This window comes from Bufo gargarizans, chromosome 2 (genome assembly GCF_014858855.1).
Source record: "Bufo gargarizans isolate SCDJY-AF-19 chromosome 2, ASM1485885v1, whole genome shotgun sequence".
Lineage (NCBI taxonomy): Eukaryota > Metazoa > Chordata > Amphibia > Anura > Bufonidae > Bufo > Bufo gargarizans.
The window spans coordinates 519879772-519893061 of NC_058081.1; the positions used below are offsets into that span (position 1 = coordinate 519879772).

The window sequence follows — 13290 nt, forward strand, 5'->3', positions numbered from 1 at the left end:
AGCGTTTCCATGAGGTGAGTGGGAACATTGGTGAAGAAGGCCATCTACTGTCTGGAACTGTTGTCCATTTTTGTAAACTTCCCTTGCCATCCATCCCCAAAGGTTCTCAATTGGATTTAGATCATGGGAACACGCAGGATGGGCCAAAAGAGTGATGTTATTCTCCTGGAAGAAGTCCCTTATTGTGTACTGTAGAGTTGTCCTGTTGAAAAACCCAGTTGTTACCACACAGACGAGGGCCCTCAGTCATGAGGAATGCTCTCTGCAACATCTTGCAAAGTCCAAACGAGCAGTTCTGTGGCGTTCAAGGAGACAAGGTCTTTGAAGAAGTTTTTTGTTTTTGAAGCACTTCAGTCTCAGATGCCGTCTGATGGTTTTGGGGCTGCAGTCAGCACCAGTAAGGGACTTAGGCTGAGTTCAGACCTGAGCGTTCGGGATGGAGCGCTCTATGCGCGATTGTATGCGCGTTTACAATCGCGGCTCCGGAACAAGCGAACGCCCATTGTCGCGCGTTCCCGCTGAAGTCTATGTACGGGAACGCGCGACAAGACGCCCCAAAGAAGCTCCTGTACTTCTTGGGGCGTCGGGCGTTTTACAGCGCGATCGTACGCGCTGTGAAACGCTCAGGTGAGAACCATTCCCATAGGGAATCATTGGTTCTTGCCTGTTGAGCGTTTTACAGCGCGTAGGAACGCGCTGTAAAACGCTCTGGTCTGAACCCAGCCTTAATTTGGGTCGAGGATAGCCAATTGGATCCTCCGGCTCAGTGCTGATGAAATTTTTTTGGGTCTTCCACTTTACTTTTTTGTTCCATAACCCTCAGGATCATTTAAGAAATTCCAAATGACTGTCTTACTGCGTCCCACCTCAGCAGCGATGGCGCGCTGTGAGAGACCCTGCTTATGCAGTTCAACAACCCGACCACGTTCAAAAAGGGAGTTTTTTTGCCTTTGCCATCACAACATGTGACTACCTGACAGAAAATGACAATGAATCCACATCTTTGCACAGATTTGGCCTTTTAAATGCATGTGGTCCTAAAATTTGGATCAGCTGAAAAACAGCCTGTTTCAGTTTAGGTCTCTTTCACACTTGCGTTGTCCGGATCCGTCGTGTACTCCATTTGCCGGAATTACACGCCGGATCCGGAAAAACGCAAGTGAACTGAAAGCATTTGAAGATGATGGATCAGTCTTCAAAATGCGTTCAGTGTTACTATGGCAGCCAGGACGCTATTAAAGTCCTGGTTGCCATCGTAGTAGTCGGGAGCGGGGGAGCAGTATACTTACCGTCCGTGCGGCTCCTGGGGCACTCCAGAATGGCGTCAGAGCGCCCCATGCGCATGGATGACGTGATCCATGCGATCACGTCATCCATGCGCGTGGGGTGCATGACGTCACTCTGGAGCGCCCCGGGAGCCGCACGGATGGTAAGTATACTGCTCCCCCGCTCCCCACTACACTTTACCATGGCAAACAGGACTTTAGCATCCTGGCAGCCATGGTAACCATTCAGAAAAAGCTAAACGACGTTTAGCTTAAGGCCAGATCCGGATTAATGCCTTTCAATGGGCATTAATTCCGGATCCGGCCTTGCGGCAAGTGTTCAGGATTTTTGGCCGGAGCAAAAAGCACAGCATGCTGCAGTATTATCTCCGGCCAAAAAACGTTCCGGTCCGGAACTGAAGACATCCTGATGCATCCTGAACGGTTTTCTCTCCATTCAGAATGCATGGGGATAATCCTGATCAGGATTCTTCCGGCATAGAGCCCCGACGACATAAGTGTTGAAAGAGCCCTTAATCGTTATTTTCAATTAATTGAATGTTTAATTTTTTTTTTTATCTCACTCTCATTTCTTCTTGTTGCATGTTGAAGCTCTACTTGGAACCTTGTTAATATCCAACAATGTAAAATATGATTTTTTGCCATTTTTCAAGAAAAAACTTAACACATACGGAAATGCATCCGTATCTGTTCCGTTTCTGCGGAACCATCTATTGAAAATTTTATGCCCAGCCCAATTTTTTTCTATGTAATTACTGTATATGCCATACGGAAAAATGGAACACAAATGGAAACTCAACGGAAACAAAAAAACTACAAAAACTGAGCAACGGATCGGTGAAAAACGGACCGCAAAACACTGAAAAAGCCATACTGTCGTGTGAAAGAGATCTAACTCGAAAACCAGTGTTTATTTCACTTTATGGCAACAAAACAGTACGATTGTCCATTTGCAGTTTTGGTGTTCGTTCACACCTAGACAGTTCATACAGCAACACAGTCACCTGTTATCCTAGGTTATCCTATCAGTATTGCTCAGGACAGAGCAGACCTCCCAAACTTAGGCCTCCAGCCTAGCACACGGCTCAGATCCCAATCCAGCGATTGCCAAAATGAACCTCATATAATAGCCCACCATTCCCAGGAACGACTTTACTTGCTTTGTGGTGACAGGTCAGGGCCAATTCCAAATCGCCTCTATTTTATTTACTTGGGGTTTGATAAATCCACGTCCAATGACGTATCCCAGGTACTTAGTCTCCTCTAACCCTATCACGCATTTCTTTGGGCTAGCGGTCAGTCCACTACAGCTTGCACTTCGGGTAGATTACTTTCCCAGTCGGTACTGTGGATGACAATATCATCCAGGTAAGCCGAAGCGTACCGACCATGTGGACGCAGCACAATGTCCATGAGCCGTTGAAGAGTGGCAGTGGCGCCATGCAGACCAAAGGGTAACACCTTATATTGGCACAGCCCCTCTGGTGTGATGAAGGCAGTTTTCTCTTTGGCAGCCTCCGTCAAGGGCACCTGCCAGTACCCTTTGTGAGATACAAAACAGAAAAATACCGGGCTTGGCCTAACTTCTCAAGCTCATCCACCCGAGGCATGGGATATGCATTAAACTTAAAAATCTTGTTTAGTTTTCGGAAATCGTTACAAAACCAGAGTGTCCCGTCCGGCTTGGGTATTAGCACTATAGGACTAGCCCACTCACTTTTAGACTCCTCAATGACGTCTAGCCTCACCATCATCTGCACTTCCTCTGAGATGACTTGTCGCCGAGCCTCGGGTACCCGGTATGGTTTTAGCTAGACTTTCGCCTGAGGCTCAGTGACGATGTCTTGCCAAATTGTGGAAGTGCATCCACGGAGATCAGAAAACACATCCTTGTTCCGGCTAATAAACTCCCTGGCCTCCTGAGCCTGCTTAGAAGAAGGCTGTCAGCAATTCTTACTGTGGCAGCCGCTTCCCTTGCTTCAGAGGGGCAGAAACCGCTTCCCCTAGAAAACCTGACCACGGGCTGTCTTTAGTACAGGTTTCCCTATCTTTCCACGGTTGAGTAAATTCACATGGTAAACCTGCTCCGGCTTTTGCCTCCCCGGCTGGTTTACCTTGTAATTTAGCTCTCCAATGTTTTCAAGTACCTTGTAGGGCCCCTGCCAACTGGCCAGGAACTTGCTGTCCACAGTCGACACCAAAGCCAAAACCCGATCACCCGGGTTAAAGATCCAGACCCGAGCCTGCTGATTATAGATCCGACTCTGGGCTCGCTGAGCGTCCTCCATATGCTCCCTGACCAGAGGCAAAACGGTCTCTATTCTCTGTTGCATCTTGGTAACCTACTCAAGGACACTTTAATGCGGAGTGGGTTGCTGTTCCCACACCTCTTTGGCTACGTCCAACAAACCACGAGGATGTCTGCCATATAGCAATTCGAAGGGCGAGAAGCCAGTAGAAGCCTGGGGTACCTCTTACACAGTGAACATGAGAATGCAGAAGAAGGTCCCAGTCCTTCCCATCTTTAGACACCACCATTTTTAACATGGTTTTAGTGTTTTGTTAAACCTTTCAACCAGACCGTCCGTTTGGGGATGATACACGGACGTCCGTAACCGTTTCGTATGCAGCAACTTACAGAGTTCCCTCATGACCTTGGACATAAAAGGGGTCCCCTGGGCAGTCAGAACCTCTTTAGGTAACCCCACTCGGGAGAACATCTCCATTAGCTCCTTAGCTATAAGTTTACCCGATGTATGTCACAGTGGCACTGCCTCCGGGTACCGAGTGGCGTTGTCTAGGACGACCAAGATGTGTTGGTGTCTTCTAGCGGACTTCGGTACTGGGCCTACAAGGTCCATAACCATTTGCTCAAACGGTACCTTGATGATCAGGAGAGGTACCAAGGGACTGCGGAAAAGGTGCTGGGGGCTAGTTGCCTGGCAGATCGGGCAAGACTTACAGAATTCGTCCACCTCCCTAAACACATTGGGCCAGTAAAACCGTTGTAGTATCCGGTCCTGTATTTTCTGCATTCCCAGATGACCCCCGAGAACATGTTGGTGGGCTAATTCTAACACGAGTTTGCGATAAGCCTGTGGCACCAAAACTGTTTAATGGGTTCACCCCGCAGCTGGTATACCCGATACAACATATCCTGATGAACCACAGAACGGGGGAACACCGACTCTGCCCCAGCTTTTTGTGGTTCACCATCTACTATTAATACATTTTCCAAGGCTCGGTATACGGTTGGGTCCCGGTGTTGTGCAGTGCCAAAATTATCCACGGAGACATTGAGGTCTGCCATCTCCGACCCCAGCGGCAAGTCCTCCACGTCTCCCACTATCACACTTAGCGGGCTTGTCTTCCCCTCTTCCACCGAAGTGGCGGTCACCCCTACCGCTGGCCCTTCGGCCTTGGGTTCCCATGGTTTTGGCCTTCCCCCGGAGCAAGGCCACTCTGCTGGGGTTACCCCTGTCTCATGGGTATCAGTCACTTTCGTAGCATGTCACAGTGCCGGGAAACTCGGGAAGTCTCTCCCGATTTATAAATTTGCAGTGTAAGGTTGTGGCAACTGCCACTTCGTGAGTCCACCTGCCGGTCCCCATGGTTAGAGACACCAGGGCGGTGGGATAGTCTTTTAAGTCCCCGTGAATGCACATGACCCCGACTTTCTGGCGAGTATACTCAGTGGACCATACCAGGGGAGCCCTTACTAGGGACACCAGACTCCAGTCCAGCATGGCCTCCACTGGAGTGTCTCCCACTTCAACCTGGCACAAGTGATTTAGAGTTTCTGGGGTAACTGCTGCACACAGCTTCCTGGCATATAACGACTGACGGAAGCCTTAGTTCATGTCCATGGGTTCCAACTAATGTAGCCAATCAGCTTGTATATGACCAGGCTCCCGACACTGCCAGCAGACTATCGGAGCCGGGTCCATAGGGGGTAGGTTTGGTTGGCACAAGTCACCAGGTTTGGGGTGGAGATTTACAGGATTTGACCGCCCCCCTCCCAAAATAACCCCCCCCCCCCCCCCCCTGTAGATTCCAGGTACTTCATAGCGTTCCTCCAGGTCGACCATCTCAAGGGCATTACCTGGAGAGACCTGGCCGATCCATTGCTGGAGAGCGGGTGAAAAAGCCCTCCAGAACATATCAGCCAATATTCTGTCCAGCATAACCATGGGACTTGGCACATCTGGCTGTAGCCACTTTTGCAAAAGGTGGAGTAAGTCATAATACTGGGGTCTCGCGGGCTCAGCCAGCTTAAACCCCCACTGATGTACCCGCTGGGCTCGGACCAACACATTCACCCCCCGTTTTGCCAAAATCTTACCCTTTACTTTGTGGTAGTCGGCCGCTTGATCGTCCGTCAAGTCGAAATACACCCGCTGGGAATTGGATGCCAGAAACGGAGCGACGACCTCAGCCCACTGGTCTCGATGTAGCTTCTCCCTTGTCACCACTTTCTCGTACATTGCCAGGCAGGTTTCGATGTCATCTGCGGGTGTCCTCTTAGGAATCATCGCACGGACTGCCTTCTGGGCATCGTGGACGCTCTGGGTTGCTCCTGCTGTCTGCAAAGCCATCACGTGTTGTAGAAGCAACTGGTTGGTCTCTTGCTGCTGCTTGTTAACCTCCCGTTGTTGCAGGTTTGTCTCTCGCTGCTGCAGATTAGCCTCCATGAGGGCCTTCACAACAGCCTCCATTTTGTCGTGGGACACGGGTTGTAATACCGCTGGTTTGATGCATGACATACAACCGTGCCCAAAAATGCAACCCTAAAAATATTTTGGCGTTCACGCCAGCCTCACTGCTCTTGCCCGCATCTTCCACCAATTGTGGGGATTCGCTCTGGTAGACAGGAAAAGCGGACGCAGTATAGAGGCAAAGACCAGATTGTAACTCAAAAACTTGTGTTTTATTCACACTTGTGGTAACAAAACAGTACGACAGTCCATTTGCAGTTTTGGTGTTCTTTCACACCTAGACAGTTCATACAGCAAAACAGTCACCTGTTATCCTAGGTGTTAGTTCACACCCGATCGGCATTGCTCAGGCCAGAGCAGACCTCCCAAACTCAGGCCTCCAGCCTAGCACATGGCTCAGATTCGAATTGAGCGATTGCCAGAGCTCCTTTATCAGAGAGAGAGGTAATTACCACCAGCTGACACTGCTGTCTTATAATAAAAAATAAAAAAATAATTTTTTTTTTTTATATAGGCCAGTCAAGACCCGGCCTTGAACGTGGGTAGTAGTTACCCACCCAGCACTCCCAGTAAGAGCCGTCACAGCTTTATTGGAAAATGAAAGGTGGAATCTGATTGGCTGCTATGGTCAACTAAGCCAGTTATACTTTACACCAGTTTTGATAAATCTCCCCCACTGTGTACATAGCATTGTGTGTCGTCACACTGTACTAATCTGTGTGGGAAAAGTGAGCGCTCACTGTGCGAACTGCACAATGTACTGTATTCAGAAGAGAGTGCAGGTAGTGAGAGCTGTCAGTAATGAGATCTATATCCTGCTTAAAATGCCATGGTTCTGACTGTAGATCGCTGCACTAACGTTATCAGCAGAAATATCTATTGTGTCTACAAATAATGGACTTTCTACAGAATGGAAAGTGAGAAATAGATCTGCTGATTACAGGCTGTAGCATACAAGTGGCTGCTAGCTGTGCTGTGTAACAGGATGTGGGGGCCAGGCAGCAGAGCTGTGTTGGTGCATGTGAAATCCACAGATTCTCACATGAGATGACAGCACTGAGCAAAACTCCTAGAAGAGCGTTTCTGCGAGCATGTGAAGCAAAGCTGATACCAGTAAACAAACAAGTGCAATTTTATTATGTGCCGCATTAAAGTAAGATATGGGGTTATTGATTTTTAGTGCACAAAGGTGTCCATAGCCTTTAAGGCCTAATGCTCAGGACGATGGGGCAGGTTGTTCGGTTACCGTATTCAGTAGGTGTAACGTTATCCCAGCTGGAGTGGCAGATCCATACCGAATCACTGGGATCAGTCCTTTTCCCCTTCTTGTGTCACAGGTGAACCTTGTACTCTGGGTGCAGGTAGCTGGCACAGGATCAGTCACTCACTTTAACTAGTGTCACTTTGCAGAAATTTATTTTCTCTTTTGTCAGGATCCGCTGACCTGGAAACAGCAGTTGGTCACGGTAATGACATGGGGTCTCTATTTTCTACCCCTTCGTCACTGGCATCCAGACCCCAGACATTCAAGTGTTGGGAATGTTAATTGTCTTCTAGATATAACTGCTGCTGCTATTGTACAGCGGGTATGATTGTGCCAAGTCCGCTCTACCTGGTAATGTGCAGGGTACTGTGCCATCTGCAAGCCGCATAAATATGAGTAGTTTATTTTGATATAAAGAGGACTCAAGCAGATTATAACATACCTGTACTGGATAAACAGGACTTGGGCTACTTTCACACTAGCGTTTTTATTTTCTGGTATTGAGATCCGTCATAGGGTCTCAATACCAGAAAAAAACGCTTCCTTTTTCTCGACATTTATTGTCAATGGGGACAAAATGGAACTGAAGGAATGTTACAAAATGCATTCTGTTCCGTTTCGTTGCGTTCTCATTCCGAAGAGCAAACAGCAGCATGCTGCGGTTTTCTTTCCGTCATGAGATGCGGAGCAATACGGATTCGTCATGACCCACAATGCAAGTCAATGGGGACGGATCCGTTTTCTCTGACACAATAGCATACAGATCCATCCCCCATTGACTTTCATTGGAGTTCATGACGGATCCGCCTTGGCCATGTTACAGATAATATAGCCGGATCCGGTCATAACGGATGCAGAATGGTTGTATTATCAGTAACGGTAGCGTTTTTGCTGAACCATGATGGATCCAGCAAAAACGCTAGTGTGGAAGTAGACTTGGGGTACTATTTCTGCTTGTAGAGGTCGCCTGGTAGGCATAAAGAATCTTATAGGCCACAAAGTGTTCTAGTTGGAAATGGTGTGGAAACAGAAGACTAAAAAGAGGAGTACAAACTACTCTAGTCAGGGCTGGAGTAGTTTTTCTTCCAGGCACATGGACTGGTAGTGCTGCTCCTAATTTATGACGAGGCCTGATCTTTTTAATTTTTATAGAAAAGAGGGTTAATTTGTTATCCAGTAACCCCAAAGTCAGCGGCTGATACCAGTGATAATAATTTCCACACTTATAGATGTAAATGTTTCTGGGGATTCTAGGCCATTCATCCAATGACTGGAATGGCTGATAACAGTAAAATAAGAACAAAGGAGGCAATTTACAGAGACCATTTTTTTTTTTACGCAGGCCTTTGTTTACCCTTTGCTCTTGGGCAGTATGCACATAATTTATGACGAGGTGTTCAGCAGTCTGTGTGCCCGGTGTAAAAACTAATAGGCTGGGTCTACACGACAATAAGACACAACTACACTGCAACATTTGTAGCGCAACATTTTATTGCACCAATGTCTCGCAACAATTTTTATAATGTAGTCTATGGTGTCGCACTGCAACATGCGACATACTGCGATGCAACAGTCGCAGAAAAATCCATCTCAAATGGATTTATTCAAATGGATTTTCTGCGACTGTTGCGTTGCAGTTGCAGCGCGACACCATAGACTGCCATTATAAAAATTGTCGTGCGACAAATGTCGTCATGTAGACCTACCCATACTGCACTTGACTGGAGTAGTTTTTTTGCCAACATTAACGCCTGTTTCCAGATGCAAATGAAGGTAAATTTGCTGTGACTGATGCCCCACCTCGCCCTCGACACATGCCAGTTTCGAATGTAGTGCAAAAATACCCTATTGAACAGTCACAAAAAATGCCCTTGCAACTTTTTATATGCCAAAAATGCCAGGTTATTATTTTTATGAATATTACCCATTATATAGAAACGTCTATGTCACAGCCATTTGTAGTCATATGCTATAATAATTATAATAAAAATTGTCTTACTAGAACTGCATCTGAACCTAAAATTTGGAACAAATGCCCTAACCATTCTCGCACAAACATGATGACTAGAAACCCAAAGTGACAAGACAGTTACTGTTTTGCTATTTGCCAGCTAAACTTTGATATACGGTCCATTCACACATCCGTGTGTATTGCGGATCCGCAAAACATGGACATCGCCGGCACTTAATAGAAAATGCCTAATCTGCAATTGCGGACAAGAATAGGACATGTTCTATTTTTTTCGGGAACGGAATTGTGGATCCGGAAGTGCGGGTCTGCAATTCCAGGTTCGGGCAGCACATCGTGCTGCCCCATAGAAATGAATAGGTCTGTTTTGCGGAACTAAAATTGCAGACTTGAGAATGGACCTTAAATCCCGGACAAGCCCCCAAGTTTTTCTTAAACAGACACATGCAAGACCCACACTTCTTTCTAGTAATGTTTTCCATGTAATAGATTGTATTCAGCCGGAAATGGCTGATAATAGGGAGCAAGAGATGGCGTAAAGGAAAACTGGCTTAAAGGAAAACTGGCTTAGTTGTCCAAAGTATCAAATTCTACCTTTTTTATTTTCCAAAGGATGTCTGAAAAATACAATTTTTAGTTTTGATAAATGAGATGTGCGCCTTGTCATAATTTAGGTGCCTGTATGGCAGCACTGCGCCTGGGGAGAAAAAACACTATGTCCTGTAGTATTTTTTTTTTTTACCAACATTTACATCTGAAAACAAGTGAAAGTGTTAGCAAATTTGCTGCGTGCAACAAAATAGTGTTGCATAGGAGTTTTAAAAGTCACAAAAAAGGGTTATGCAACATTTTTTTTTTTACATCTAAACAGGCATAGCACGCTTCAGTTTTGGCTAAGTTGCCCTTTTAAATCTTTGAATGTGTTATCATGGGTGCAGACGACGAATAATAAACACATTCTGCCCACTCAGATCAGGCGATCGGCGGTGATGCCCGGGGTCTCGTTACTTAACCCTTCATCTTAGAGCCTTGAGGTGTCTTCAGACAACATAGACATGTTGTTTTGTGGGATCTCCTGACTTATAACCTGAAAGGGGTCCTTTTTTTGGCTGTGGGTATTTTTGGAACTGGGGCTTGTCTTGTGTACACAGGAGACTGCGACGTAGGCCTTTTGTGGCCAGAACGTCTCATTAATTAGAGCTCTGCCGTACTTGAAAGTGGCTTTTATCCCATTTGTTAGGTTAGGCTGGCTTATTTCCAGTCATACAGGAGAAGCAAGAGATAAAATGCAGTGGCATCTTAAAGGTGCAATAATATTAGATTTTGAGTAATTCAATGCCATATTAACCACCAAACTGTTTTGCCCAGGCTCTGGGAAAAGTTATTAACTGTTCTGTCTGAGTTGGACTTAGGCAGAAGTGAAAGGGGGTGGGGGAGGGGGGGCTGCTCTCCTGATTGGTAGCAGCTAGCCTGGGCCTGGTCTCGTTTCAAAGCTGGCATGACAGCATTAGCCCAAGATAAGCCGGCGATATTACTGTTAGAAATCGAGTCAGGAATAATCAGGGTAAAACCTGCTTTTACTTTCACTTTCAGCAGCATTTACTGCTTTACCAATATCACAGTAATATCTTCCCATTTGGTGAAGATAATGCTGTGATTTCGATATTGTTTGAAAAAAAGCTTGGAAAGACAGCTTTCAAACAATATAAAGCCTATATCTCTAGCTGCTACCAAACCAGAGATATGAGCAACTAAAGCACCCCCCATCCTCCCCTTCAGTCTGGAGGGGGAGCAGTTGCAGAGAGTTGCAGTTCCTCCTGCAGGAGGAAAGGAAAAAATAAAAATGTATCGAGTATCATCAATGTAGTGACCAACATAATAAAATTATTATTTATACCACACAGTGAACGCCGTAAATTAATTTGACAAAAAATATATATATATTTACTACACTATAAATACCCCAGAATGGTTTCTAAAAAACCTACAACTAATCCCACAAAAAAAAAAGAATTTAGAAGAAAAAATTAAAATTTATGACTGCTGAAACACAAAGGGGAAAAATATGATTGGTCCTTAAGGCTAAAATTAATGATGCCACTAAGGCGCTAAAAATGCAATGGTGTCCCCTGAGATGAGCACCAACAAGATTTACTGCAGACGTATACTAACGCCGTACAAGAATGGCGCTGGAGCGAAGTGCAAACATGGCGCCCACTTGCAGTGGGCATCATGACCAGTGGATCTCCACGGTTTCAAACAGCAAAGACCCGTGGCTAATGAACATCACCGGCAATAATGCCGATCGCGGCCATTTAAGCCTTTAGATTACGTGATCAGGTGTAGATTGCGCTTCCGGGATTCTTACCGGCATCCTCTGCGGCCAAGGAGGATGCCCGTAATTGGTTTTTAATGTGCTGGGTCGGCAATTGGTTTCAATATGCTGGATATTGAAGCTGCAGTTCTTATATTGGCCAGCAGGTGCTGACCAACATAAGAAATGAGCAATTCTCCTTTTATTATGAGGGTTCAGAATAAAAATATAAATAAAAAAAAGGGGTTTTGTAGGCTCAAATACGAGCTTCAAAGCCATAAAAAAAGTTTTTAAAAAAACTGTATTAAACAATAAACCCCACAGTGCCATCAGCTGCACCCCCCTAAGTGCCATCATCTGTGCCCCAACCCTCCCCCCCCCCCCCCCCAGTGCAATCAGGCTCCTTTTTTGTGTTGAGTTACTCGAGTTAATAGTTTCAGCCCTAACTTACATTTCTGCTCCTTATATTTCTTATCCTTCCTAGATTGAGAACCTTCAGGAGCAACTGCGGGACAAGGAGAAACAGCTGAGCAGTTTGAAGGAACGAGTAAAATCCTTGCAAGCTGACACCTCCAATACAGACACTGCCTTGACCACCCTGGAGGAAGCATTGGCTGAGAAGGTAAGGGGCATTTTCTGTAATAAATGTGTAGTATGAAATGTTACACATTGTATCCTTTTGGAAGGTTGAGTAACTCAAAATTCATGTATGTATCTTAGGAAAGAATTATCGAACGTCTGAAAGACCAGAGGGACAGAGATGAACGTGAGAAGCAAGAAGAACTGGAGTCCTTCAAAAAAGAGTTGAAAGAATTGAAAGAAAAAGTCAGCACATTACAGGGAGACCTGTCTGAGAAAGAGGTGCATGTTGTCTGTGTCTGTTGTTGAGAAACTTGGGGACCTGTTCGGGACATAACAAGACTAGCCTTTGACTACTGTATGAGTTTTCTGTATTATGATTTATTTTACTTCCTTTTTTTTTTTTTTTTTACCTTGTCCATGCAGTCTTCACTTTTGGATTTAAAGGAACATGCCTCTACCTTGGCATCGTCTGGCCTTAAGAAAGATTCCAGACTGAAATCGCTGGAGATTGCACTGGAACAGAGGAAGGAGGAGTATCTGAAGCTTGAGAACCAGCTCAGGAAGGTGAGGAATTGTGTTTGCTTTGGACCCCTTATATTAGCTTGAGAGTTGTGATGACCTTAAAGGGGTTATCCAATTTCAAGAAAACCCCCCACATGTGTATATTACCGGTGAGGGATCCGGCACATGTGGGAAGTGGGGGGGGGGGGGGGGGTTCTTGATATTGGATAACACCTTAAAAAAAACTTGGAAGTGATGGTAACCTTTTTATCTACCTGTTATATATTCCTTGTAACCTCTTGGGTTTCCTGTCTGACTTCAGTCTGTTTCTTGTCCTTATCTCAGCAGTCAGATGGGTCACAGCACACTGGGAAAGCAGTAAGTCGCTGTCGCATGGAGACCCCTGTGTTAAAGCTAATACCTGCATGTTTATCTATGTTCATTGTGTAAACACCGATAATGCAGCTCTGTGCTAAATGGGATTATTTTCCCTTCCCCTTCAGCATGAGTGAGTGATCACAATTCACAACTTGTCCTATGAGTTGATCCTCGACTCAAAGTTTTTCCTTCCATGAATGGGTGCTCAATCCTCTCCATCTTCCCCTAGTGAATAGGCTGTCAATTATTCCTTCCTACGATGAGTAGGGACTCCATTCTCC

The 13290-nt window shown here is 45.7% G+C and overlaps 1 protein-coding gene across 1 annotated transcript in view; it reads left to right on the forward strand.

Moving 5' to 3' along the window:
- Nucleotides 1-13290, forward strand: part of ERC1 (ELKS/RAB6-interacting/CAST family member 1) — a 132146-nt gene that overhangs the window by 60123 nt on the left and 58733 nt on the right. Inside the window, exons 9-11 of the mRNA XM_044277489.1 lie at nucleotides 12033-12170; nucleotides 12269-12409; nucleotides 12554-12694. Coding sequence (XP_044133424.1) covers nucleotides 12033-12170; nucleotides 12269-12409; nucleotides 12554-12694 — 420 coding nt within the window. The remainder of the gene's footprint in view (nucleotides 1-12032; nucleotides 12171-12268; nucleotides 12410-12553; nucleotides 12695-13290) is intronic.